The 16,381-nt window shown below is 35.2% G+C and overlaps 1 protein-coding gene across 2 annotated transcripts in view; it reads right to left on the minus strand.

Annotated features, from left to right (window-relative positions):
- Positions 1 to 826: 826 nt before the first annotated feature.
- Olfm3 (olfactomedin 3) overlaps positions 827 to 16,381 on the minus strand; it is a 229,097-nt gene continuing 213,542 nt past the window's right edge. For both annotated transcript variants that reach the window (XM_008855064.1, XM_008855063.1), the window contains exons 5-6: positions 3,812 to 3,918; positions 827 to 2,227 (exon numbers count right to left, since the gene is read on the minus strand). In XM_008855064.1, coding sequence (XP_008853286.1) covers positions 1,550 to 2,227; positions 3,812 to 3,918 — 785 coding nt within the window. In that variant the 3' untranslated portion in view covers positions 827 to 1,549. The remainder of the gene's footprint in view (positions 2,228 to 3,811; positions 3,919 to 16,381) is intronic.

Consider the following 16,381-nt stretch of genomic DNA (forward strand, 5'->3'; position numbering starts at 1 on the left):
AAATTTGAAATGAATTGCTCTACATATTGGTGTTTGTTTATACAATGCATTATTTGCAATATCATATCCTTATTTTTAAAAGAAAATTATGGTATTATGCATGCATAAAACTAAAATTTTACAATTTAAGCTATATTTTATTTACTTTTGAATTTAGTTTTGAAAGTTTAAAGTTAAATCCTATTATTTTCCATAAGTCTGCCTTAGGGGAATTCTTTTTAATATATAGAAAGTATACCCAAACTCACTGACGTGTCCGTTACCTATTGAGTGCATGTTTCAGGGAATTCTTAACACATCAGAGTTTTCTGGTTTTGTTTTGTATTTTTGCACATGCAATGTGTCAGGGTAACAAGGGCTTGTATTTGCATTTCATTTCCTGAACTGGTGATTTACACTTTTAAAACCAAAATGACAACTCCGAAGTAGTTTCATTATCTTCTTTTGGACAAGTTTGCCGATAACTTTTCAGGGATCATAAGTTTAATCTAGAGGACATTACAGAAATTTTCTTTTTAAAGAATGTTCATGTGCTTTATGTACTTTTATAGTTATACAAGAAATGATGTTATTTTAAGTTGTATATAAAATACATTAAAATATTAATATATACTATTAATGGTAACAATGATAGATGAGTATGGTCAAATCCAATCCCTATAACTCAACTGCATCTTTTGTAAACAAGTACTTGGGATACTTTCAGTGAACAGAGTAATGGCCACACTGGATCAATGTTCAAATTCAAACTCATTAGTTCAATAAATTTGGGCTGAAAAAAAAAGACTGTGTGCTATACCTTATTTGACTTTTTTTTTTTTTTAAATTGTAATGCTTAAGTGAAGGGGTAAGCCAAGAAGATCCTTCCTGACTACACTTGAAAATTGCCTTGAATAATTACTGAGATTAAATTTCAGTGTCTTTTATAAAAAATACTACTTTCACAGAAATGAAGAAATACAATTTCAGGATGGTGGTTACAGTGGTAGAAATACATATTGCCAAGAAAATGTTAGCAAGAGATTTAAAAATTAATGTACAGCACCGCATCTCAGAACCATGTCAACAGCAAAATGATTGATAGTATTTTCCATATAAATAAAATCTTTAAACTTTTCATAGAAATCAATGGGGGCGAAAGTGCTTTTATTTTACCCTAATTCCTATGAAAATATTTCTGGATGTGGAGCAAATGACAGTTAAAAAAAAAAAAGAAAAGGTTAAAAAAAGACATTCATGCATTTAAGCCACCATTAGTCCGACTCTAATATAAGGCAGATCATTAATATTTTCCAAAACTATAACTCTAGCTACTTAAATTCTTTTAGTGCTTTTCATGACAAGGACATAAGAGGCCTTGGAAATGTAGGAGTTAAGATGTGTTTCCAACATGTTAACTTGCACAAACTTTTTTGAAACATCAAATATACAATAAAATGCTTTGCTTTGGAGAAATGATGAAAAGTCAGTAAGGAGAAAAAAACACACAGGGTTGTATAGAGTTTATCACAAATGACAGAGTAGATAGATGAAAATAAATTACATTTGCCTATGTGTCATCTTCAGTCTTAATGATGTGGAACAGGGTGACATTGAACAGGACCTGGTGGCCGTTGTTCCAGGCATAAAGAGCTCTATCTCTTGCATTGTAGTCAAGCATAGATATGTGAAAGTACTGGTTATGGAAGGGAATGTCTGTGTACTCATATGTGGAGGTTTTGGTGGAATAGGAATAATACACCTTGGCTCCAGTTAAGTGGGAGTTGGTGACATACAGAGTCCCACAGATCATGAAGGATTCACCTGCACTTCTCTTAGGGTAGCCAGTGCTCCAGCTCTTCATCACCTCCAAAGTATCTTGATTAAGTTGGCTGATGACAATATTGCCCGCATTCTGATTAGTTGCATACACAGCCCACAACCCGATTTCATCAGCCATTAGGTCGATATCAGAGAATCCTCCCCATGTGTAAGGGTACACATTGTGAAATCCAGCATACTCCAGGCTCCGCTGGGCAAGTACTCTCCCCAGATCAAAGCTGTATTTGATGATAATATTGCTTTGATATTTGTTAAAATAGAGCGAGCCATTGTAGACCACATGGTTAGTTCCTGCCCACTTGAAAGGGAGGTTGTATGTCCTTGATTCAGCTCCACTGACAAAGTCTGCAATTGACTTGTATTCACGGACTATTTTATTGTTAGTATAACTGTCCATATACCAGACCTGAAAAGAAAAATTAAGAAAAATGAATAAAAGAAATATTTGGAATGAACAAATTTCAGACTTTTATGAAAATTCCCAAATAAAGACAGTCAAAATCATAGTGTCATATTTAGATGCCAAATGAGTTAATAGTAACTTGATGCAATATGCTAGTATCACAGAGCATTGCAAGCTTACGTGTATGGAGGGCTGACAAGACGGCTCAGTGAGTAAAGACAGTGGAAGCCAAGCCAAAAAACTGAGTTTGATCCCTGGGACTGGCATGGTAGAAATCAAGAACTGACTTCTGTGGTTGTCTGCTGACCTAGATACATGTGCCAAGGCTTTTACATGTACACAAACACAAATTATTTTTAAAATGATATTTGTATGGAAAAGAAACAGCTGAATCTACTGCCTTCGGGTTAATTTGTTTCTTGTTTTTGCTTTCTTTAAAAAAATGTTTTTGGGCTATTTAGTGGTTATTGCTGAGTAGAGAAATAGGCTCCTGCTGCGAATGACACTGCCTGAGGCATCAACACGATCAGTGATAACTGCAAGGCATTAGCTTCATCCCATCCTTTGCTCTGAAAAAAATTCTATTTCATTTTACATGTCCAGCTTGTGTTTACTCGATGGTTATGACAGAATCCCCTAGTAACATTTGTTCACGGGATCATCTTGCAGTTTTTAGTGAGATCATTGCACTAATTTAATTTCATTTGTATGGCTCCATTAAGAATCTTATTTCATGCTGAATTCTATAAGTAGCGATGTGATGAGTTCTGACTATATTTAATTACATGATACAACATAATACAGGCATTGTCAACCTATAAAAACATCCTTAAACTTTCATTTGTGTTTCTTTTACAATTATCTCTAGCATTATATTTTGTTTGTATAGTGAAATAGCTCTTCAGTTTTTTTTTACTACATGTTAATTTTTATTTATTATTTTTATTTTATGGGTATGAGTATGTTGCCTGCATGAATATAAGGGCACTTGTGTCATGCAATGCTTTCAAAGGCTAGAAAAGGGCATCAGATTCCCTGGAACTGGATTTATAGACAGTTGTTAGCCAGCATGTGGGTGCTGGGAATCAAACTACGGTTCTCTGCAAGAGCAGCCAGAACTCTTAATTGCTAAACCATCTCTCCAGCTCCCTGTTTTTAAATATTAACAGCATGTGTCTTAAGAAATAAACAAGGATTTTTTTTTTTGGTCTTTTTGACAAAGTCTCCCTGTAGCCCCAGCTGGCTGGAACTCACTACGTAGACCAGGCTCACAGAGATCTGCCTGCCTCTGCTTCCTGAGTGCTAGGCTTAAAGGCATGCACCACTATGCCTGGCATACACAAGGAATTTTATATGATTGTGACTAGAACTTTTAAATGATAAAACAAGATTAAAATCAATAACAATTAGGTTAGACTATACTAGAGAATTAGAAGATGGGCTATATTACTAATAGGTTTGCTGTACACGTTCATACATGTTAGTATTTCCAACTGCAAAATATCTGGAGATTATTCTTTTTATATTGGAGTCTGTATCTTTAAGAAAATTAGTATGTCAAGAGAAAAAAGTATGTAAGCAACATACTCTGTTATTTTTTTCAGATGCTAAAGGATCCGTCATCCAAGCGCCAAATCGAGTTCCAGATGTCTTGACTGTAATGGGGCCTGTGATTTTCATCAATTTGCCACAGGCTGAAATTAAAGGAACATAAACATGTTGGGAGAAGGCAGCCAATAAATCCAACACAGATACTCATACCAACAGTGAAGAGAGGGGCTACAAAATCAAACAAATCCATGAGACTGAAATCACATATTCAGAGAGTGAGCCTCACGTCGATTCCAACGCATTTAACCCTAACAGGAGGCATGGTTTACTTTCTCAAGGCTCTAAACACAAAGCATGAATTTTAAGGAGAAAATGATTTGCACGATCTGAAAAGGAGTAAATGAGAAAGTCATTATCATTACATAAGTTAGTGCCTGTTTAAGAAGTTGAAAACATTGATTTCCAGAGGCCCATGTGTTTGATTACTAGTAGGCAATATTTCTCTCTTCCCCTAAGTTTTGCAGCCTTGGAGAACATACAAGCCAAACAGAAATCTCTCAAAGCTGATTTTCATTTTGTTTTGATGAACAATCGGTTCCTATGAAGGATATCCTTATAGAACATGAAATATAAATTCAGTCACAGACTACTTGAAAGGCATAGAGCTTTGAGGTATCCAATATACAGATGACAGAGCCTGATACAGCAATCATGAACATGCAGAGAATAGAACCTTAAAATATCCATCCCTCAGAGTCCAGGGTACCGTGTGATGAAAGATGCAGAAATACAGCATACGTGTGGATGGATGGAGGGATAGGCAGATATACATACAGATAGATAGAGTGTGTGGATGGAAGGATAGGCAGACATACATACAGATAGACAGAAATCACTTTGTCTGTGAGTAGGTCTTATGAATAGTGGGGGTTTCATAAACACCGAAACCAAAATCAGAGAGCAAATCATTTTTTATGAGATTTTCAAATAGCAGAATTTGAAAGAAATTTATTCTACATACCTTCAAAGATACTCTGCCTATAAATGTTCATCTAAACAAGGGAATATACTTTCGTTTATTCCTTGTTTGTCTTTCTAGTGTTCTTTACTTTTCTGGCTCTTGTTTTGTATTTATTCTTTCTCTGCCTAGCCTAAAAATTGGTAAATGTCTAGCTCATTGCTGTTGGCTTCTATGTGCCTGGACAGAAAAGAAGACATGCTCAAGGCAAATCATAAACAAAAGCAATTCTAGCCAAGAGCTTATTTGGGCTAATTTTTCTCTGTATACGTACCTCATAAGAATAATTTGTAATTGGCAGGATACCAAGTTGTACAGTTAAGAAGATGATGAATGGGAACATATTTTGGTCTATTATTGCAGTGGTAATGACAAGTTCAGTAATCCCCAGAATTTCAGGATCCTAAATTGAAATCAGTTCCCAACTTTTGTGAAAGAAAGTAGATGTGATGTCATTACAGTAGAGTGAATTATTTCGCAGTTTCCCAAGACATGATAAATCAGGCCAGGTATTCATGAGACTATGCCATTGAAGAATTCTATACTGAAGAATGAAACCTTTGTTTAAGCCTATTTGAAATATAGCAGCTCAGGTTGCTATAAATACATGAAAATATGAGTAAACAGTGTCAATTTCAACTAGGAAAAGTAAATATATTCTGATTAGATCTGAGTATTTGATCTGAAGACATGATAAGTGAAAGTGACATTTAATGGTGCCATACATATTTTCTAAATGAGATGAGACTATAAAAATTCTAAGTGTAAGTGGATTTAATAAAAAGAAAACCCCTTCTCTAAAGAAACCACCAAACAAAATATGTGGTCTTTTTCTTAAGAATGAAAAATAAGTATGGCTTAAAATGATAAACTAATGTCTGCTTTTATTTCCTTTATTTTCCATGATCTCATTACGATGATAGTGAGGTAGTATAACATTAAAAATAACTTGAAAAACCCCAAGACAAAGAAGACGGTACAAAGAGCTACTTGGAAAGAAGTTTCAATAAATTTCCAGAAGGCAGACATGATAGAGAGATAGATCGCCATCATGCCAGGCTGAGATGAGCTATGTCTGTGTTTAGACAGAGGATGTGGTGGCTGAGGAGGGAGAGGCGTTACCTGAGGAGGTGAAATATGAACTCAGAAAACTGTGTAAAGTGATGCCAGGAGTAATCTGGGGAACTGAAAACAGGCATTACTGAAAGTGTGTCAAGAGCAATTCATCTCATCTCCAGCCCTTGATGCAGTCCTCCAAAATCAGGTCAACATATCTATACAACTGTTTGTCAGTTATCTGATAAGACTTAAAAGAGCTGAGCAAATCAAGGGAGTGAGGCAGTAAGCAGTGTTCTTCCACAGCCTCTGCTTCCATTCTTGCCTTGAGTCGTTGTCTGACTGTCGTCAAAGATGAGCTATGCTTTGCAAATGTAAGATCAAATAAATGATTTTTCCCCATGTTGCTTTTCATCAGGGTTTTATCACAGCAACAACAACAACAAAACCAATTAAACAAAACACTTGCAAAATTACTGTGGAATATGAGTAGATTAATATAACAAACTAACGTAAGTATTGGAGGTCCAGCTCAAGGGTCTTGCATAAAAAGAAGCTTCAAGCCCTACATAAACACTCAGGAGTGACCAAAAGGACAAGCCCCACATAAACACTCAGGAGTGACCAAAAGGATTATAGTCCAAACATGCAAAGTTAATGGATAACATGGATTTCCAGATAGTTTCAAAATTTACAATAAAATTATCAGACATAAAAATGTTCTGCTAAAACAAAGTCTGAGAGCAGAAGAGACCTTTCTATCTTTAGAGATTTGTAGATAGTGCATTTGGACAGTGAAAGAAAGCACAAAAGACCTATTGGAAATGAAAAAATGTGATTACATTTTAAAAGTAGTTGGACAATTATAAAAAGTTCTCTCCATACTGAAAAATGATTAAAGTAAAAATAAGAAAAAAATGGAGATGTGGTATTGATTTAGAAGCACCAGTGTCTAAAGACCAAAGTTTTAGATGAAGAGACATAGAAAGATTTATCCAAAACATAGGGACTTTTCTCCATAACACACATTAGATTTTTAGGTAAAAGTGCTTATTATAATGAATTTTAGAAGGTCTACACTGTGGTGGTTAGTTTTTGTTAATTTGACACAAGTTAGACTTGGGCAGAGGGAACCTCAAATGACAAATTCACGTCTGCGGGAGTGTTTTCTTGACTGCTAATGGATAAAGGAGGACCCGGTCTACTTTGGTGGCCTGGCTGTATAAGAAAGGTAGCTGAGCAAGCCAGGGGAGTAAGGCAGTAAGCAGCGTCCGTCCATGCTCTCTGCCTCACTTCCTGTCTCCAGGTTCCTGCCTTGAGCTCCTGTCTAACATCCCACAAAGATGAACTATGCCTTGGAAGTACAGGACGAAATAAACCCTTTCTTCCCCAAGTTGCTTTTTGTGAGTGTTTTATCACAGAAAAAGAAAAAATCAGTACGAATCCCTGCAAAATATTGTGAAATATGAGAGGATGAAGAACAAATTGAAATTGAAATTTTTCAAAGCATTTAAACTGGTTACACATAAGCAAGTAACAGTTAAGTTTGAATTGAGCTTCCCATCAACCTTAATGGATGCTGGGACATAATAAGGATCAGCACTTATAATGAAGAAGAAAAATCCAAAGGGGACAGATTAGGATCTCTTCTGACATGCAAACATTCCAGAAATTTGCATACTATTTTCTTTCTTTCTTTCTTTCTTTCTTTCTTTCTTTCTTTCTTTCTTTCTTTCTTTATCTTTCTTTCTTTCTTTCTTTTCTTTTCTTTCTTTAAGTCTCCATGTATATTCTTATTGAATTTTTGTGCATTTCATACAATACATCTTAATCATATTCAGACCCCCCCTCCTCTTTCACACCTTCTGTCATATATATGAAGGCCTACCAAGTCTGTAGCCACATGTCCCTTGGTATGAGTCATCCACTGGAGTCTAGTCAGCCTGTCTAGAGTCACTGCCTTAAAGAAAATCAACCCTCCCTCACCCAGCAGTGATCAGCTTCCAACAGTTCCTCAGCTAAAGTTGTGGCCTCCTGCCCATTTCTTCAGCTCTATGTTGTGTTTTTGTCTGATAGAATTTGCATGAGTCTTGTGTATAGGGCCACCATTGCTGCAAGTTCATATAAGCAAGTTCCCAGAGGCCTGGACAACTGTTTCCTTATAATTATGCACCAACCCTAGATCATCCAACTTTTCTGCCCCTCTTCCACGAGGGACACGTACTCTGTAGTCTCTCATTCTCTACACTTTGGCCAATTGTGGCCTTTTGTGTTCATTGCCCTGTTGCATGAGGAAGTTTTGCTGGTGATAACTGAGAAATGCATTGGTATTCTCTCTACCCCCTGTTTTCCTGGGTTCTGTAAGTTTAGGAGTAAAGGTTACACTGTAGATGTGTCACTTAGGGCTGGGTATCTCACAGACACTTATTATCTCGACTTGACCAGTTGTGAAATTCTGTAATAATCTCCATCTGTTGCAAAAACAAGCTTCTTTGATGAGTGAGGAATAGTCTAGGAATAAGCCTAACTAAAGACAATGAAGATCTCTACAATGAAAAATTTTAATCTTTGAAGAAAGTTACTGAGGAAGACAAAAGGTGGTGGAAAGAACTCCTGTGCTCATGGGTCGGTAGAATATTGTGAAAATGACTATCGTACTAAAAGAAATTTACAGATTCAATGAAAAATTCCTATGACATTCATCACAGAATTAGACAAAAATCCTAAAATTAATATGTAATCACAAAAGACCCCATATAGCCAAAGCAATCTTGAGCAAAAAGAGCAATGCTAAAGGGATCACTTCACCAGATATCAAACTATATTACAGAGCTATAGTCATAAAACAGCATGGTACTGGTACAAAAACAAACTCATAGGTTAATGGAACATAATAGAAGACCCAAATATGAGTGCATGCAATTTCAGGCACCTAATATTTGGTAAAGGTGCCAAGAACGCACACCGGAGGAAGGACGCATGTGCAGTCTTAAGCAATTACTGGAGGATATGGTGCAGTGAAAAGTGAGTACACTGACAAAGACATGAGACCTGCATAAAAATGACTTCTTTTCCTGGAATGATAACTACTCAGCTGGCTTTGAAAAATCTTCAATAACAGTTTTACGAGGTAGGACTCAGCAAGAAGTTTGCAGAGATATAAATTAATGTAATCACTATGGAAAATGCTCTGAAAGTTAATAAAACAATTAAAAATAGACCTACTATCTGATTGAAAAGCTCCACAGGTAGGTGTATGCCCTAAAGAACTGAAATCCATATGCTGAAGAGAGATCTGCATCCCCTTGCTCTTTGCAGCAGTGTTCACAACAATAAAATGGAAAGAACCTTAGTGCCCAGTAACTAAAGAATGGATAAAGAAAAGATGCTACATAAGAATAATGGAATGCTGTTTGTCTCCCCAAAGGGTGGAAACTTACCATTTGTCATAAGTGATAAAATGTTAGAACTGGAATTTAAGTGAAATAAGCCAGACAAAAAAAGAGAAGTCTTGCATAATTTCACTTACAGGTAGAATTTAAACAAAAATGGTTGCACAAGAGTTGAGAATACAACAGTGACTGAGAAGTGTGTGTGTGTGTGTGTGTGTGTGTGTGTGTGTGTATGCGCTGGGTGGTGGGTTATTTGGAAACCAGCTAATGAATTCTTAATTCTAGTGTGCTGCACAGTAGGCTTAGTAATGATAATAATTTTGGAAAGCTAGATGAAAATACAAGTTTTTACCATGAAATAATGGTAAATGCTTACATAGAGAGGTATGTTTAAATTGACTTAAACATTATGGAATGTATATATGTATGAAACAGCATGTTACCACCATGCTCAAATTTAAGATTTTATATACAAGCTGAAAACAAATCTAATTTTCATAAAAAAGAAATGGAATTGAGCTTTAGACAAACTGAGACTTTCTAAGAAAATCTGGATAAGGTGGACATAATTATGATGTGCTTATAAAGGGATTTCATTTGAACTCAACTCTTGTAATAGCCCCTTGAATCGCACAGATATTAATACTACATTTATAGAAGAAAATATGTTCAAGTTCATCATTTAGCATCCAATAAAACAATATAAACATGACCATAATATTGTAAATATTTGTATTTAACTTTAAAACCATTTTATAATCAGATTACCAATCACTTGACAGATTTTCATCTCTCCGATTATAGAAAGAACAAAATATTTCTGGTGACAACACAGAAAAAAGATAAAGTTCAAATTATTTAGAAACTGTAAGTTGTGAGATGAGATGACAATAGAATAGAGTAACTCACTTCACTTTTTCATACTTCACATATATATGAAGACAGAAAAGGTATATATATGTATATGTATGTATGTATGTATGTATGTATGTTGTTTTTGAGCCAGGGTCTCACTGTGTAGCCCATCCCAGCCTCCTGGCCCCGATCTCACAGCTATCTGCCTGCCTCTGTCTCCTGAGTGGCGGGATTAAAGGTTTGTGCCACTGAGTCCTAACCCTGTCTTCGTATTTTAAAAATATGGTTACAAAGGTATTTTACCCATAACTAATGAAAAAAATGTATTGAGGTCAGAAGACTGATTTTTACCAATATTTACAAATTACCGAGAAAGCATATTAGGTAAAGCTGTGAAAGAAAGAAAATGGAGCATGTTGTTACCTAAATTTTCATCTTACAGATCAGGAAGTCACTAAACAATGTCTAAAATTGAGTTTTAAAAGTAGAAAATAAACAATGCCATATTTTAGAATCAAGCTGTTCCATGAGGGCAACCTCTGGGCAAAAGAGCTGGAGGAGACTGTGGATTTCCATCCCATCTTTATAATATTTAAATTGCAATTTAAATGTTTAACTGTATGTAAAATAGCATAGCCATTAAATTTGAAAAGTTTAAGAAATCACGTTTATACATTGCCTGTTGAAAACCCATTCCTAGGTTTTATATACCCTGTATAGCTAGGAAGTAGACAGAAAGCGAGGTGGAAATAACCTGCAGAAATAAACTTGTGATTAGCCTGCATTTTAATTTGCTTTCCATCTTGTAAGGTTCAGACTGAAATTGTGTTTTAAACTTATGGTTCTATTTTATACTTGTCTTAGGAATCTCTGTCTCTCTGTCTCTCTTCTCTCTAATTCCTTAAAATTCAAAAATGAGAGTGCTATGAATTGTAATATTTATCAAATAGATTCATATAGATGTTTTCTGTAACAATCTAAATCTTTAAAACAAGAGTTTTAAAAAGATAAGTTGAACACAATCATATTTCTTGTTACTACTTACTGATTAGTCTTGCAAATTTGTTTTGATGGAAATTATATTGTCTTTTTGAAGGAAATTTATTACTTATGTAAATAAATCAAATTTATTTTACAAACACTAATTCTATAAGCTTTCCGTGACTAGACTTTTTAAATCACGTGAAAATCATTTTCAAAATATGCAGGTGAAAGTGTGTGAGTTCTGGCTCAAAATAACTATATTTCACAGCAGTTCTTGGGGCAAGGAAGGTTCATGGGCACTGGTGAGCTTTGCTTTGGCATTCTTTGGCTCCTCTTTGAGTAATCTTCCATCAGTGTCCTCCATGTCCATTATCTACTGGCTCTTTTCCATTTTGCCAGTGACTCACAATTCTCAGTGCTGGGCTTTGTCTTCCCTTGTTTGGCCCCAGTCCATCATAATTTTTCATCTGGAGTCCTATATTTTTTGAGGAAACTAACTTTATAGTATTAATCTGTGATGGCCACTTGAAGCAAAGAACTAATGTCAGCAATTCAAAAATAATACCTGCATTTTTCTTTACCTTTTGTAATCTCAAATAGTGAATGCATTTAAAATTCTGGACCTCACAGAAATAGCCTGCTTAAAACCCCAAACAGGTCTGTCTTAAATATACATGTGAAACATCTCTTAGTTCTCATTGAGACCAGATAAAGTGCTTTTGTATAAAGTTCTTCCATACTGCATTGACATTGGTGAGGTAGATTTTTTGCTAACTGACTCTCTTATATAATTGCTTCAGTGGTAGGTAACTGATTCCTACTCCACATACTAATTTAGAAAAGAAATTCTTAGATGTTTGTAATAGAAGTGTTTCACTTCATCACTCATTCATAATTCCAGTTATGATTTACTAGGAGACAAGCACTAATATAGATGCTAAAGTCACAGTGCTCAAAAACATGAGCGTTTGTCTTCTGGGGAAGGTCACATTTTGAAATGAAGAGAGAATGAACCACCCACCTAAACACAGGAACGAATATGATGCAGGTTATTGAGAGAGGTAGAGTGATAAAGAATAGTAGGGCACTACTTTAGACTGGGAAGATTGGGGAGACTTTCTGAGAGTGTGCTATTAAATTTGATATGTAATTGACACGGAGTCAGCTGTCAACTGTAAATTGGAGCATGAGCTATGTAGTTATCATGTCGGCCATTCAGTGGACTTAGACATTTAGTAGGTCAGCTGGAGGAAGGCAATATTTTTAAATGGTATGTAGGTGTTCTGGGCTAAGGGTATTCACTGCCTAGAGTTGGATCTATATTCTATCCTTACTCTTTAAGAAACATGAGCAATTTCCAAGCACATAGTACCCCATAGATAACAATAATAACAAAAAATGCAATGTAATTGAGAAGATTAAGAAACATATACTGTGTTTAGAATTGTGTTCAGTACACAACTATTTAAACTATATTAGTTACTATCAGTCTTTTTGCAAAGGATTTAAGATGATGAAGTTTGGGGAGATATACGGTTCAGATTTAGAATTTGTAAAACCATAATGAATTTTTGGATTTTTTTCTAGGTATGATCTAAAATCATCGAAGGATTTTTAAAAGGAAACAGAAAGCAGTAAGAGAATATGAACTTTATTTTACAAAGACCACTCTCAGAAAGTAGATGGACAGTTCAATAGAAACCATTCAATTCTAGGACCTGTGACAATGTGTAGGCAGATGCTTTTACAAGGAGATTTTCACATTGCTTCCGGTGAGAAATACGGAAGCAGTGTTGATGGAGATGAGAGAGCGACTGCATTTGGGAGCATAATTTTAAGGATAAAGTCGATAGGAGTAGCCTTAGGATTAGATGTGAAGATGGAAAACCCACATTTCAAGAAAAAATCTAATGTAACATTCAAGTGTTTGATTTGCTCAGTTGGGTAGATAATGGTGCTGTTTACTCAGCTAAAGATACAGGGAGGAAAAGGTTAGAAAGGAAAAAAATCAATACTCCAATGCAGTTTAAGTTGTGTGTGATTAACATAAGTGTCAGGAGAGAAAGAGTATACATGGAGAGAACAGATGGCCCCCTGAGAAGCAGTTTTAATATTTTGAGTATGATGATGACAGTGATGGCCTGGGGACAGATGACCTTTGTAAACTGTATAAAAAGAGAATGTCATCTTCAACAGAGCGGTGCAAATATATTTAGAAGATCCAACTGAGGAACTCTGGAAGAAGCTATTAATAATATATAAAAATGTATAGCATCAAGAAATTCTGACTCCTAATGACTTATTTTATACTTGAACATCAGTGAATGCACCTCAACTCTTAACAGAGTAGCTTCTTCTTGTAGAAGATAATGATTAACATAGAGACCCACAACTGGTCACCATGCAGAAAATAAGAGATTGAAGAATGCTTAGGCCTAGATTGGACACCAATCTCACACCTTCTACTCTCAATGCTCAGGAATCATTGAGGAAGAGTGGAAGGACATTTGGAGACACAAATTAAAACTCTATGGGAAATATATGTATTAGAGTAAGAAAGGGAGGTGTGGATAGAGGAGAGGATCTAAATACTATCAAATTACATTGTATGGAAATTGCAAAAGTTCAATTAAAAAATCAATGAAAATATTTTAAGAAGAAACCCCAAACAAGAAAGAAAGTGTTTAAGAAGATTGTGGTACTGATCTGTGGTGAAATCCATCTCTATGGTTAGCAAGACATGCTCAAAGAAACAACTGTAGAATTTGGTGGAAAGAAGTTATTGGTGATCATAAGACTTATGTAGAAAGTGATGAATCATAATTAGGATGGGAGTTGTCTTGAAGAAACTATAAACCAAAACGGCGTCTATAGAATATTCTTTTTTGGAAGAAGCAACAGACATAAGGGCAAAGAAACATGAGGTCATGGGAAATATGAGGTCATGGGAATTTTTTTTTTTTTTTTTGCCATTTTCCCTTGTTATTGTCTTTAATTGTTAGGCATGTTTCTAGGAATATATGGTAGAGGAGCAATTAATGTGAAAGATAATGCAAAAAAAAATCCATTGAGTTGATAGTACTGGAATCTATTTAGTATCTATGAATAATCATGCCACAGTTTGTCATTTAGTGTGTGTGTGTGTATGTGTGTGTGTGTGGTGTGTTCTTAACTTTCATTAATTTCAAAAATAAATTCCTTGTGTAGTTAGGACATGGAGGCAGGAAGTAGCAAGTCCGGTTTCCCATCCAAATCACATCACTGCATCATTTATAATGTTAGACAATGAGCTTAGTCTGTGGGAGCTTTCTTCATCTATAAAATGGAAGTTTTAAATCTGACATTGTCATTTTAGATAAGGGGACATTGGGTAATCAGTAGATTGGGCAATCAGATTATATGCTCATGAAGAGAAACTGGTACCTATGCATATGGTCCAGCAAAAAAAGAAACTAAAGATCAGACAAACTATGGCCTCTGTGGCTACCACACTCAACCCTCACCATCGTCGTTGTCATCATCATCATCTAGACTTATCCTCTGGAGCTAACTGCACAGAAAGAGCTCTTAATGTTCAAGAAACTTCATTTGAAATGATTATTGATTTCTTAAGCTGAGAGTTATCTTGTCAAATGAAATTAGTAAAACTGAATTGGCAGGGATTTATAAAACTGGCTGCCTTTTCAGTTATAATGTTGTGCTCCTTAGTGTGGAGGAAACACAGACATCCTCAGATGCTGCCTGAGCACAGAAACTGCAAAAATAAACACCAATAGTCATTTCTATTTCCTGGCTCCCCAAACTAGCTTTAGTTCAAATGAATCATTATTTTTCTCACTTTCCTTTCACTTTCTGGAAGACAAATGTTCCCGCAAGGTAGACGGTCAAGAAGGAGGTGAGAAATCTTACTTCATTTTCTCCTGCTGTGCTCCTGTCTGAGTGAGACCCATGAAAATACATGTTGCTAATATTCTGCATCCTCAGAAAATGTACTGAATAGATTATTGACAAAAGTGACCATTTTACCTCTCTGATGAATTTTATGAAACAAATTTTTTATCATCAGTTACAATCCACCATTATCAATCATTAGCTGAGGAAAAGACATCATATATGACTCAGTCAGAAGATTGGATCGCTCATGCAGAGAAACATCTTTCCTCTCTTTCGTTTATTTCTTTAGGGTGTGAATACACTTGTAATATCCTAGACTACTAGTTTTTGAATCAGTCCCAATGCTTAACCCACATAAGGAGTTTATATAGGTCAGTGAATGTGTTTATGAGCAGAAAGTTATTTCTTTCTATTTAAGGTCACTGGAGAATTTGTGCAATAAGAAACATATATGACTTGATTTTGAAATCTATTAGAGCTACTTTAAAAAGTTTCTCTCTACCACATTTTTGGTGTACTGTAAAATCTATATTATTTCAAATTTATCTTCATGTCTAGTCTTGTCAATTAAAGGAAAGGGAGGGGTAGGAATACAAAGAGCACTGGAAGGAAAGTCCGGTGGGCATCAAGAACAATGCGAGTGCATTAAATAACTCACATTTTGTGAAATCAGCACAACTTTATCATCTTGGTTATTCTACAAAGTGCTTATTTCTTCCATTTACCGGGATAAGTCTTGTACTAGGAATATAGCTTTAATGAGAAGACTATTCAACATTAAAACTGAATGAACAACTGTGTAATGAAATCCCCAATAATATAGAAATATATGCTTCATCTGGAAATATAGGTGGAACATCCTTAAAGTTTTAATTATAGTTGTAATTTAAGAACATATAAAGCATTTGGAAAATTAATGCTAATCCATTTATAGGTAAATTGGTCAATTACTGATAACTCTAGCTAAAATATAGTTCTAAAGTTTCAGAATTATCCTCAATTACAGGGGGTATGAAAAAAATGCCATTTTATGATGTAACTTAGAATTTGGGGGTCATATAGGGTTTGGTAAATGACTTAATAGACATTATCTCAATTTAATCTGAGGAAGAAGTCTCATAAATTTTCCATATTACATTCTGAGTAAATCTCACTTCTTTATCCTAGGCAGACACAGAGTTTGGTTTTTCTGTTAGTTCCTGCTATTTGATATCTTCAGTGTCTCTTTCTTTAAATGTTACATGGAGCAAACTATGAGATATTTTGGAATGGAACACTGAAATTGCCATCTAGGAAAGAACAGACGGTAACAAGAACAGCAATCACAGAAACATAACAGCACAACACAGAAACCAACGCCACACTTTTGTTAGCTTTTTTTGTGTGAAAAGCTTTCTGGCTCATAAT

This window comes from Nannospalax galili, unplaced genomic scaffold, assembly GCF_000622305.1.
Source record: "Nannospalax galili isolate Female #2095 unplaced genomic scaffold, S.galili_v1.0 scaffold767, whole genome shotgun sequence".
NCBI classification, from domain to species: domain Eukaryota; kingdom Metazoa; phylum Chordata; class Mammalia; order Rodentia; family Spalacidae; genus Nannospalax; species Nannospalax galili.